The sequence below is a fragment of the Coenobita brevimanus genome, chromosome 109 (genome assembly GCF_032717465.1).
Source record: "Coenobita brevimanus isolate Jiangsu-jjx chromosome 109, ASM3271746v2, whole genome shotgun sequence".
Taxonomy (NCBI): Eukaryota; Metazoa; Arthropoda; class Malacostraca; order Decapoda; family Coenobitidae; genus Coenobita; species Coenobita brevimanus.
Window position 1 is genome coordinate 26,496,229 of NC_137062.1, and position 14,433 is coordinate 26,510,661.

At 40.5% G+C, this 14,433-nt stretch overlaps 1 protein-coding gene across 1 annotated transcript in view; it reads right to left on the bottom strand.

The window, feature by feature from the left end:
• Window positions 1-14,433, bottom strand: part of abo (de-etiolated protein 1 abo) — a 186,722-nt gene that overhangs the window by 87,209 nt on the left and 85,080 nt on the right. The window contains exon 6 of the mRNA XM_080285946.1: window positions 5,938-6,083. Within this exon, the coding sequence (XP_080142072.1) occupies window positions 5,938-6,083 (146 nt within the window). The remainder of the gene's footprint in view (window positions 1-5,937; window positions 6,084-14,433) is intronic.

The window sequence follows — 14,433 nt, forward strand, 5'->3', positions numbered from 1 at the left end:
TAAACTTATGCTGCATGTCATCAAAATGAATGAAAACATCTGAAATCACTTACAAACAGTTGTAATTGGTAAATTGTCATTGAAACAGAAGTATACAAGTAGAAAAAATGATAGGTTGACTCATACCAGAAACTTAGCATATAGCATGTTACGACTCGGACCAAACTCGCTATGCTCGCGTGATGGTACAATGCTTATTTTTCCTATATATGTGTCTGAAATACATTATATTGTTACTGTTATTGTTTATTAGTACAAATTCAATAAATGTAGAGGTGTTGTGTGTTGTTTGTCCCATTACTCATTACCATATAAAACGTTTACGCATATCCAGCCCATTACAGAATACGATACCTGCGGGGGGAAACCGCACCTGTATAGACCACTTATAGACCGCAGAGACCACTTTCTGCAAGATTTTCCATAGTTTCTCGACCTAAGCGGAAGTTTCATAAGAAAAAAAATTTTTCCAAAAAGGCTCGGAACTGGGGGACGTCATAGGTGCGAAAAGGCTCGGGACGTGACGGGTTAAGAATCCCAAAACCTGATCAATATTTACAACTGAGAGAGAATAACCATAAGTTTTCTGTAAATTTCCTAACCTGTGGTTACAGTCAGCCCAGATCATTTGCTGATTTACATTTGCAGGTTCGGTTATGTGCAGGTTAATATACCATTCCAAAGTATACATGTTTAATGTGTGTTTAGGGATGATTTAACAACCTGTGGTATTAAATAATCTGACAATACACTTTAAACACATGGAGACACTAACATTGGATATGCTATGCAGACCAACAGAGGGTTGTTAGGCATTCACAAACTGTAATCTAGTTACAGTTGTAAGGACCCATTTAGTGAAAGAAAAATCACTTGCAGTGTTTTTTTAATCATGACAAATTGTACTGTACTTCCATACCCTGAGAACTGAGAGGGAGAACTGTACTTATGAAATGGAAATGATTATAGTATATAACCGCTTGAGAATACATAAACGGGCAATCCTCTTTATCAGTCACAGATGTGCTCTATAATAGTACAAGATTTACATACAACTGGTACTGTAGATAAGGATAACCTGAAAGCAAAGAACAATGTGAAAAATGGTGACTAATATAACTGCCTTATCATCTTGTTGCATTAGCTAATATTTATAAGGCTTAGACTGCTACACAGTATCTGTAACTAAGCATGTGTGGATTACTTGTAAATTACACTAACATAATGTATGCATTATTAAAGCCTAGACAAAACTGTTCACACAAAATATACTATCTACTTATCTATCTATTGCCAGATGCTTCAATCCCATAATAAGTGGCCACAAACAAATTACTGCCATGTCCCCCTGTCCCCCACCATTTCACTGCCCTTCTCCCAGCCCACACCCCCTCTCTTTCAACTCCATCCCTCCATCTCATCCTCAGCCTTCCCCTCCCTCTCCCCCCCTCCACCTCACTCACACACACTCCCCATGTTAGTCTCTTGCTCTCCATCCTCTCCACATGGCCACACCATCTCAATGTATTTCTCCTATACACTCTATCACATACAAATCCACACCACAATGCTCCTTCACTTCTTCATTTGTCAGTCTGTCTCTCCATGTAACCCACATACTCCTGTCAAATAAATCATCTCCATTCATCTTACTCCTGACTTGTGTCCTTCCAACAAGGTCCAAGTTTCACTGCTATACGTTGGAGCTGGTATCACAAAACTATCATGTAGCAACATTTTTATTTCCATGCTCACTTCCCTATTACTTATTGCTGCTTTCAAAGAACCAGCAACATTTCTTCCTTGTTGTGCCCTTTCAAGCCTTTCATCCTCTAAACTTCCATTCTTACTCACCACACTACCCAAGAACTTAAATGCACTCACATTTTCCATTTCCTCATCATCCAACCACACTGTACATTCAGTGACTTCACTTCTCTTGAAGACGATAAATTTACTCTTCCATACACTCACATTTAGATTCTGTTTCATACACACTCTCCCAAAATCATTCACCAAGACTTGCAGCTCCCCTTCATCTTCACTTAACAATACAGTATCATCTGCAAACAACAATACAGGAAGTTTCCAAATGCTACCCTCTCTCAATAGGGCCATTCCAACATTCACTGTTCTACCTTGTGTCTCTTTTATAACCCCATCCATACACAGATTAAGAAACCATGGGGTCATGACACATCCCTGTTTCAATCCAACATTCAGATAGAAAAATTCACTCAGTTCACAATCCACATGCACTGCAGCCTTGGCACCCTCATAAATACTTTTCATTGCATTGAGCAACTTTCCATTTACTGTACTCATATACTATCTATCTATCTATCTATTGCCAGACGCCTCAATCCCGTTCAGGGTGGCCACAAACAAATGTCTCCACGTCGCCCTGTCCCCCGCCATTTCACTGCCCTGCTCCCAACTCACACCCCCCTCTCTCATATACCTCTCCACTCCATCCCTCCATCTCATCCTTGGCCTCCCCCTCCCTCTCCCCCCCTCCACCTCACTCATATACACTCTCTTCGTCAGTCTTTCACCCTCCAGCCTCTCCACATGGCCAAACCACCTCAATGTATTCCTCCTAACGCTTCCTATCACATCCACATCCACACCACAACGCTCCTTTATATCCTCATTCGTCAGCCTGTCTCTCCATGTGACTCCACAGGCTCCTCTTAAATAACTCATTTCCACTGCTCTCACTCTTGACTTGTGTCCTTCCAACAACGTACAAGCTTCACGTCCATACGTTAGAGTTGGTATCACAATACTGTCATGTAGTAACTTTTTCACTTCCATGTTCACTTCCCTGTTTTTTATCACTGCTTTCAAGGAACCAGAAACCTTTCTTCCCTGCTGTACCCTTTCAAGTACTTCACCCTCCAAACCTCCATCCCTACTCATCACACTACCCAAGTACAGTACTTAAACGTACTCACATTTTCCAATTCCTCACCATCCAACCTCGCCGTACATTCACTGACTTCACCTCTCTCAAAGACCATCACTTTACACTTCCCTACATTCACCTTTAGATTCCGTTTCTTACACACTCTCCCAAACTCATCCACCAAGCCTTGCAGCTCCCCTTCATCTTCACTCAACAACACAGTATCATCTGCAAACAACAGTACAGGGAGTTTCCAGACACTAACCTCACTCACAAGGGCCACTCCAACATCCACTACCCTACCTTGTACCTCTTTTATTACCCCATCCATGTACAGATTGAACAACCATGCAGACATGACACATCCCTGTTTCAACCCAACCTTCAAAGAGAAAAATTCACTCAGTTCACCATCCACATGCACTGCAGCCTTAGCACCATCATACTACATACTCTTCACAGCATTCAACAACTTCCCATCTACTCCATATATTCTTAATACTTTCCACAATCCTTGTCTATCCACCCTGTCATATGCTTTCTCCAAATTCATGAAAGCCATATACAACTTCTTTCCCTTCTCTAGAAACTTTTCCACTCATACATACATTCTTAATATTTTCCACATTCCTTGTGTGCCAGTGTCATATGCTTTCTCCAAATTCATGAAGGCCGTGTACAACTTCTTTCCCTTCTCTAGAAACTTTTCCACTAAAGGCCTAAGGATGAATATCTGATCTTCACAACCTCTTCCCTTCCTAAAACCTACCTGTTCTTCTCCAACTAATTCCTCTGTTATTTCCCCAACTCTATCAATTAGTATCATACCATATACTCTGCCTATTACACTAAGATGACAAATGCCCCTATGATCACTACACACTTCTTTTTCCCTTTTCCTTTGTACAGGGGAATTATTATTCCTGCCTTCCAATCCTCTGGGGCTCTACCTTCCTCCCAGGCCAATCTGCACATTCTACTATTATCTCTCCCCCATGCTTCAGCACTTCACCACACACTCCACAAATTCCTGGGGCTTTCCCCATTTTGACTTCCTTCACTGTTTCCACTAATTACATCCTACTGATCTCTTCCTCCATTCTCACCACCCTCCTTCTCCCAGCCATTCCCCAGCCACTTATACTCTCACTACTTTCATTCTCTATGTTTAATAGTTCCTTAAAGTGTTCTCCCCCTCTGCTCACCTTTTCTCTGTTCTCCAAAATCAATCTATCATTTTCATCTTTCACCCCCCTACTAGCTTCTTTATCACCCCGTCTAACTCTCTTTACCTCCTTCAATAACATTTTCTTACATTCCCTCCACTTTACACTCTAATTTCTTTGAAATTTCTCGTTTACTCTCTTCTTACTAATCTTTTCACCTCTCTTCTGTCTCTCAACTTCCTCCATGCCTCTGCTTCCCATCCAATCACTGTATGCTTTCTTCTTTCATGCCACAGTTTGGCTCACCATTTCATTCCATCATGATGTTCCTTGCACCCCCTACTGTCTTCTCTTTACCCCACACACCACCTCAAATGATGCACAGATTTCTTCTGTGAAAATCTTCTACACACATTCCATCTTCCCCAGCTGCTAGAAATCATATTTACCCAATAACTCCTCCACTTCTCTCCTATATTCTGCCATTTTTCCATCCTCTTGCAACCTTTCTACCCTCCTTGTATGGACTACGTCCTCCTACTCTTCTCTTCTTCTATTCCTCCGTTGCATTTGAAACTTGATCACCACCAAGTGGTGGTCAGAAAGTATCCATTACATACATTCTCATTCTCTCCTCCACACACACATAATCAATCATTGCCTTCCATTCATTCAGTTCCCACTTACTTTTCTCATCACCCACTATGTATACCTGTGGATCATTTTGTGCCTAAAGGGTGGATTGGCTATCACCAACCCCCTCCCCAACAAATGTCCGCTAGAGCACTGCCATTCTCATGCACAGGTACATCCCACTCACCAACTACTCAATACACCTTCACATTCCCTACTTTTCCATTCATATCTTCAATCAAAAACACTCTCATTCCTCTCAAACTTTTCCATGCACATTTGCCCTGAACTCTTCTCTCACCCTGCTTGCACAATCTTGTGTTGGCACATACACACGCACAGTCACCCACATTTGTATCCCTACTTTCAATGTTACCCATACAATCCCTGAGCCATATGAACCATATTCTCTCATATTCTCCATCCATCTCTTGCACATAAGAAGACACACACACACCCTCTTTTGCTCTCTCATTCTCACCTACTCCACACATATACCCCATCCATACTCCCACATTTTCACACTCTCACCTCTTCATTTAGTCTCGGTTAAACTACATACGTCCACTTTTGAATCCTCAAGCACCTGGACAATCTCTCGCTCTTTCCCTTCATCATTTGCATCCCTTATATTCCATGTTGCAATCCATACAATGTCCTTTGTCCTATCCTTGGTTGTCACCTAAAGTCAGTCCTAATCCAAGGCTCTTGTTTGTATTTTTATTAAGGTGTTTTCCAGGGAGTGCCAGGCTGCTCCACCTAACTTCAACATGTCGAGTGGGGTTGGCGGAGGATTAGTACCCCTCCCTGTAAAACAATTAACTCTGAGCCCTTGGCCACCCCGTTTGGGATACATGGTGTCTGGCAATGAATGAATGAATGAATGTTTTCCAGGGAGGAGCACTACCCCTCTGCCAACAGGCTTGCTGGCATGTAGGGAACACGTGTTAGTTGGTTAAAAGGTTACCACCAAGCATATCAAATAATTTCCTGGTTTACAGGAAATCATTTGGCTTGTCACTCAATGCAGTTACCCAAAATTGAGTACCACAACACTGAGTGAGTGGATGATGGACGCCCCCACCAACCACAAAGAAAATATACACAAGCTGGGAAAAAAAAAAGAAAAAAATCTCAGTAAGTCCCTATAACCCAACTTAACATGCTGATTTGTGCTTTACTTATGAAAGGAAACTGACTATAAGCATGTCCGTGAATCAACCTTCTGACCTATGTTTGAGGCAATTGATCGTCTTCTCTCGACCGTGGTGTGATGGGCGAGGCTCTGGGCACACACTGGCCAGTAGGTAGTCATCATCTTCATAGCATACTCGCCCAATGGTACGTACTTCCAGTAGGTTACCCTCACCCGTCACCTGTTGGCATGGATATTAATACTGTTCTCATCATTAAAGTAGTATGAAGATGGTGATCATTATCCATGGGAGGTACTACAGTACCAGGGAAGTGGTATGAGGACAATAGGATGGTAGCTGGTCTTACATGATACTACCAGATGGACGACTCAATCACATTAAAACAGTCAGGGTCTGAACTGAAAATACAGTTCTATATAAACCTTGCTCAACAAAATAATCTTTGTGACATGGGTGTTGTGCAATGTCATGGCAGAAAGCCAGACACAGCCTCTTACACAAGCAAGTGTTGCAAAATTGGCACCTCTGTGAATGTATGGCTGACCACAGGGCTAGTATAAAGCATACCTTGCCTGGATCTTGTATAAAAAGTCTGATTTTTTTACAACAAAATTTGGGAAAGACCCAGATTTTTTACAATCCTTGAAGTTCTTATGTAGTTCATTTTCGTTTTTGAACGCTCCAACATGCTTGCGTGCATCAGCCTTGGTCACCTAATGGTGGCTCTCCATGCTGCTCAATCTCTGGTGACATCCCTATTTAGTCCCTTAAGCCTGAGGTCACACTGAACAACCTTGTTCCAGGTTTTTTCAGTTTACCTAGTATATACTTTTAATTACTATTTCATTACATTCATGCATTTTAGCGTCTACAAAGCATGTACTGTACAGTCCTGTAAAAAGATGATGAAATCTATCTATCTATCTATCTATAGCCCGACGCCCTAATCCCGCAAAGGGTGGCCGCAGACAAAACGCCTCCAAGTCACTCTGTCACCCACCATTTGACTCCCCTCCACCCAACTCATCTTAATACTTGTTAAAATTCTATCTATCTATCTATTCTCAGATGTCTTAATCCCATACAGGGTGGCCACAAACAAATCGCCTCCATGTCACCCTGTTCCCCGCCATTTCACTGTCCTGCTCCCAACTCACACCCCCCTGTCTCATATACCTCTCCACTCCATACCTCCATCTCATCCTTGGCCACCCACTCCCTCTCTCCCCCTCCACCTCACTCACATACACTCTCCCACTCTCCATCCTCTCCACATGGCCAAACCACCTCAATGTGTTTCTCCTAATGCTTCCTATCACAGCCACATCCACACCACAACGATCCTTTACATCCTCATCGTAAGTCTGTCTCTCCATGTGACTCCACAGGCTCCTCTCAAATAACTCATTTCCATTGCTCTCACTCTTGGTTTGTGTCCCTCCAACAACGTCAAAGCTTCACTTCCATAAGTTAGAGTTAGTATCACAATAGTGTCATGCAATAACTTTTTCACTTCCATGCTCACTTCCCTGTTTCTTATCACTGCTTTCAAGGAACCAGCAACCTTTCTTCCTTGTTGTACCCCTTCAAGCACCTCACCCTCTAAACTTCCATCCTTACTCATCACATTACCCAAGTACATAAACGTACTCACATTTTCCATTTCCTCGTCATCCAACCTCACTGTACATTCACTGACTTCAATTCTCTCGAAGACCATAACTTTACTCTTCCCTACATTCGACTTTAGATTCTGTTTCTTACACACTCTCCCAAACTCATCCACCAAGCTTTGCAACTCCCCTTCGTCTTCACTTAACAACACAGTATCATCTGCAAACAACAGTACAGGGATTTTCCAAACACTGCCCTCTCTCACTGGGGCTACTCCAACATCCACTGCCCTACCTAGTATCTCTTTTATTACCCCATTAATGTACAGACTGAACAACCATGGAGACATGACACATCCCCGTTTCAACCCAACCTTCAAAGAGAAAAACTCACTCAGTTCACTATCCACATGCACTGCATACTTAGACCCTCATACATACTCTTCACAGCATTCAGCAACTTCCCATCTACTCCATATATTCTTAATACTTTCCACAATTCTTGTCTATCCACCCTGTCATATGCTTTCTCCAAATCCATGAAAGCCACGTACAATTTCTTTCCCTTCTCTCGAAACTTCTCCACTAAAGATCTAGGAATGAATATCTGATCCACACAACCTCTTCCCTTCCTAAAGTCTCCCTGTTTTTCTCCAACTAATTCCTTTGTTATTTCCCTAACTCTGTCAATAAGTATCCTACATACACTTTTCCTATTACACTAAGAAGACAAATGCCTGTATGATTACCACACACTTCTTTTTCCCCTTTTCCTTTGTACAAGGGAATAATTATACCTGACTTCCAATCCTCCGGGACTCTACCTTCCTCCCATGCCAATCTGCATCTCTTCCACATCCATAGTACTACCATCTCTCCCCCATGCTTCAGCTTTTCACCACTTCCTCCATCAATTCCAGGGGCTTTCCCCAATTTGACTTTCTTCATTGCTTCGATAACTTCTATCCTACTGATTTCTTCCTGTCTTCTCACCTCCCTCCTTCTGGCAGCCATTCCACAGCCACTTATACTCGCATTACTTCCATTCTCTATGTTCAACAATTCCTTAAAGTGTTCTCTCCATCTGCTCACTTTTTCTCCATTCTCAGCTAGTAATATACCATTTTTATCTTTTGCTCCCCTGCTAACTTCACTGCCATCCTGTCTTACTCTCTTCACCTCATTCCAGAACATTTTGTTACAGTCCCTCCACCTACACTCAAATTCCTTCCAAATTCCTCATCCTCTCTCTTCTTTCTCTTACTAATCTTTTCACCTCTCTCTTCCTTTCTACATATAGCCCTCTCTTCCGCCTCTCAGCTTCTTCCACGCCCCTATTTCTCATCCATTCATTGTATGCTTTCTTCTTTTGTGCCACAGCCTGTCTCACCTCATCATTCCTGCATGCTGTTCCTTGCACCACTTTCCTTCTTCTCTTCACTCCGCACACCACCTCACGTGCTGCACATATTTCTTCTGTGAATATCCTGCACACACCTTCCACTTCCCCCATCTGCTCCAATTCATATTTGCCCAATCGTTCCTCCACTTCTCTCATATATTCTGCCTTTTTCTCATCCTCTTGTAACCTTTCCACTCTCTTTGCAACTACTCCTTCTTCCCAACCTTCCCTTCTTCTATTTCTCCATCTTATTTGGATCTTGATTCTGGCCACCACCAAGTAGTGGTCAGAAAGTCCACTCCCCCAACTTCTATAAGCTCTTGCATCCATTACACGTCTTCGCATCCTTTCATCCACACACACATGATCAATCATTGCCTTCCTTTAATTCAGTTCACCACACATCCTTCTCATCACTCGCCATGTATACCTGTGGATCATTTTATGCCTGAAGAGGGTATTGGCTATCACTAACCCCCTCTCAGCACAAATGTCCACTAACACATTGCCATTCTCATCTATCTCAGCAGGCACACCTCATTCACCAACTATTCCATCCACCTTCACATTCCCTACTTTACCATTCATATCACCGATCAAAAACACTCTCTCATTCCTTCCGAACTTTTCCATGCACAATTCCATATTTGTCCAGAATGTATTTGTATATATATAAATATACAGTATATATATATATATATATATATATATATATATATATATATATACAGTACAGGTAAGCCCTTAATTCACGCGAGGGTTACGTTCCCAGACCCTTCGCGTATGTGGTAAATTCGCGTATGTGTTCTGCCCTTGTGTGCACACAATTACACATGTCTGTTAAGTATATTACATCTGAATAATACTGTTTATGCACTACATACACCTTAAAAACTAGCATAAAGTATGAAAAACAACAAAAATGTTAGAAATTTAACACTGAAACCTGACAAGCACAGGCATAGGTGGAGACACTTCTGCAGTCTGGTGCACAGGCCCTCACTGCCTCCCATATGCTACATTCTGCCTTCTTTATTGTCCAAACAGTTGACTCATTCACCCCAAACATACGGTTCCGAGCCGATTCACAGGCGTAGGTGGAGACACTTAAGCACAGTCTGGTGCACTAGCCCTCACTGCCTCCCGTATGCTACGTTCTGCCTTCTTTATTGTAAGAACAGTTGACTCATCCCAAACACACGGTTCCGAGACAATTCACCATGAAATCAATTCACCATCAAAACATGGACGATTCCCCGTCATTCTATAAATATACTTATTATTGATTAATTAATACTTTAATAACTAATTTTCAGGGGGATTTTATAACTTATATAAGTAAAAAACTAGTGTACTGTACTTGCTAAATAAACTGGTATGTAAATAAATGACGGGGAATCGTCCTGACGGAGAATTGTCGCCGACATTCCTCCCTTAAGTTTATCCAACACTTTAACTTTCTCTGTCAGCAACATCACTTTACGAGTCCATTTTGGTGTGTTACCAAATGCATCACTAGCACTATACTTAGGCCTCATGTTGGCAGACAAGGCAAGCAATCACTGGAAGGCAGATAAATAAGCCACAAATAATGATTCGCGAGTCACGCCAGGTTCGACCGTCGGATTCAAACTGACCAAGTGGTGCGTGGTAGACCGACCTCCCACACACACACACACACACACACACACACACACACACACACACACACACATACACACACATATGTATGCACACGGGCAGAAGGGAGGCATTTTTATATTTTATTTCTCTTGTATATTAAAATTATTTATTTGAATACTATAATTTTATGTTTTAATTATTGTACGAAAAGTTCGTGGATAACTGAAATCGCGTGAAAAAAGTTCGTGTGAATTAAGGGCTTACCTGTATATATATATATATATATATATATATATATATATATACATATATACGTGTGTATATATATATATATATATATATACACGTGTATATATATATATATATATATATACATGTGTATATATATATATATATATATATATATATATATATATATATATATATATATATATATATATAAAGTAATCCCTGTACTATCCGGACGCCCACTTTCCGGACTCCCCATTTACCGGACATTGTGGGCCATGACCTTCGGAACCCAAAAATGGCCTAAAAAAAAAAAAAAAAAAAAAAATCCCCCCAAAATCTGAATTTTTGCCCATTCGTAATTTGAAATTGGCACGCGGCGCTGAACAACTGTTTACACCACGGCCCCTTCACCCCTTCCTTCCTCCCCCCTCCCCAGTCAGGGCTGTCATTTGGTATTTTTCATTACCAAATGTGGACTAATTTGGCACTGAAAAGTTTGTTTGGTAGTGAATCAGCATGATCCATTACCAATCAGATTTTTCACATGTATGAAGATATGGAGAATGGAGATGGTGGACTGTCTGCTCTCTTTGATTAATCTGCTAGCATACATAGCACAAAAATAAACATGCTGCTGATTATAAGAAGAGTGATTATTTCCATTTGTACACATAATTAGTGAAAAATAAATGCTTCCATTAAGAATTTGGTAATGAAAAGTTAAATTTGGAAATTAAAACTAAGGAATTTGGTAATGTGGCCGAGATCAGCTCTGACAACCCTGTCCCCAGTTACTACCTAACCATCAGCCAGGGAAGACATTCATCACAATGGATGCCACATGTGCTCGTTCTTGTGAATAAACAGTGAATCAATATCTCGCCACTAGACCACATGGGAATTTACAGTTTTGTGCAGTGTTAAGAAATTAGAATTTAGAGAGCAAAGGATTAAGTGTGGAGTGCAAATTGGCGGTTGAAACTGGCGCGGTGCAATTAAGAACAGAATGTGCAGTTTTAAACAACTATAACTCACAGTGCAAAAGAATTAAGTGTAGCACAACACTGGATTACTGTATGTACTTCAAGAGCATTTTCACAACTACCAGAGCCTTACAGAAGGCGTTCACAGATGTGCTGTAAGTACCCTGTACACTGCTAAGTATTTTCCATACTCACTTCTAATTCCTCATTCTCTGGTTCCTTTTCATTTATTTCAAACTTTATGTCCATTATTGGTGTGAATAGGGTCTTTAATAGGTTTAAATAAGTGCTATGCAAGTCCGGTATTGAGTTATTTAGGTGACTTTCAAAGTTAGGTTGGGTTAGGGTCATAAGTACCAGTCCAGCAGGCAGAGGCCCACTTTCCGGACGGGACCACTTTCCGAACATGCCTTTGGCTCTATTACATCAAATAGTGGAGGGATTACTGTATACTGTATATATATATATAAATATATATATATATATATATATATATATATATATATATATATATATATATATACAGTAGAACCTCTTTGGTCCAGACCCCTTTAATCCAGATTTCTGTTAATTCGGACAAAATTTAAAAATAATAAGCTCCAAAAATATGTTGAAAGTAATTCTAGTCATTTTCAGTATCGGCGCGGAAAGTGATCATCATTCGTTTAGTCTCGGATCACGCTAGGTCGCAACATGGGCGCCTGTTTAAACACACGCTAGTATTCGTTCCATCAACTAGTTCACCAACCATTTATATTTTTATGCTGTATTTCAAAAGTTAATCCTCCTTACCATGCCCCTTAATGCAAGTGTAGCTTCTGCAATGAATAAAGGTGTTAAAAGGAGGAATTTGCTTACACAAAAATGGGTCAGAATATTCTGCAGTGTTTAATGATTACTGTAGGTTATTTTTTGTACTTAAATGTGCTTTACTTGTACATCAAACATTAGCTTCTTGCCCATAAGGGTGTTATCAATATGCTAAGGATGACAATATATTTTTTGCCTACATAAGTTTTATTTTTATTCCAAATATTACAGTTAATTAATTAATTTATTTTTTTGCCTACACGGGCCCTAGTCTATCTATCTATCTATTGCCAGACGCCATAATCCCGTAAGGGGTGGCCACCTGACTTTGAGTTACCTATTTTACAGGGAGGGGCACTAACCCTCCACCAACCCACTTGTTGACATGTAGGGAGCACGTATGTGTTGGTTATATGGTAACCACCCAGCGTTGTAAATGGTTTTGTCACTCAATGTAAAGCCACCTGTGAAGGAAAGAAAAGCAATAAGAAGTAACAGGAAAGATGGGAGAAATAGGAAGAGAGGAGGACAGACACAGAAAAAGAATGATAAAGGCTAAGGAAGAGGTAGGTAGCACTACATCAAGTGAGTGGATGATGGTCGCCACCACCCTAGTCACTTACTACAATTTAAAATGTAGGCTAGTTTCTTGTCCTGGCCTTACCTGTAAATTATCCAATACAAAATTATTGTACATGATTAGTTTGGTTATTTTAGTATCCTTTCATCTTTTGCAGCTACGTAGGGTTGACATATGCCACATATGTTAATAATTAACAAACATACCATATGTAGATAGTTTTTGGTATGACTGGAGATTACCCTGATGGTCCGGACAATCTGCTAATTCGGACAACCCTTCCCCCAATATAGTCCGAATGAGAAAGGTTCTACTGTGTATATATATATATATATATATATATATATATATATATATATATATATATGTACGGTGAGTCCTCGAAATATGAAAACCCGAAGTAGGAATTTTCAATGGTACGAAATTGATTAATATAGGACAAAATCCACAGTACGAAAATATCTGTCTATGATACGAATATTGATAATTGATATGAAAGGAAATGCAGGGATAGCCGATTATCCAGACTATATGATGTGAAGAAGTGCCTGAATAGTCTGAAATCACGATTAATATGGCGGAAATAAAACACAAGTACTGTCAGATTGATTTATTTACTAATAAATGTACAATGAAAGACACAACTATCTTCCCAGTTCAGTCTGAAGAAAATTTACACCAGGCGAAATACAATGAAAACCCTGTTTCTACTAGTGCGTGTTTCAAATGGTTCGATTTTTCCACGCTATATTCGTCAGACTTTGGGAAGATACTTGTGTCTTTCACTGTACACTTGAAGCAGCAGAAAGACCTTACCAATTCAATTCATAATCCTCCTGCTTGTTTCTGCAATATTCTGACAACTTTCAGTTTGGCAAATTACTTTTTCTTGCTGAAAAATTTCCTCCTCGTTCTTATCGTCACTTTCCCCTATGATCGTTTCCAGCGCAGCGGAAGAAACTCAACGTGCTCAAAGGTGGATATCGTTTCCCAATTTCTCAACTGGAGGTTAGGTTTGGTTAAAATTATTAGGTACAGATAAGCTCGGTTAGGCCAGGTTTAGTTAAACACGTAGGGAAGAACAGTCCCTTCCGCCATTATGTTAACGAAATAAACAGGAGTTGTCACACCAGAACAGCTAAACATGACGGGGAAACAGGTTTAATAAGAAACGTTTACTGTATTTACCAACCCTGAAAAAATCTGAAAAATATAACAGACTATCAGGAAGACCTGATTTGGTAAGGTGCATTTACTATCTATCTATCTATTGCCAGACGCCTCAATCCCGTTCAGGGTGGCCACAAACACATCGCTTCCACGTCGC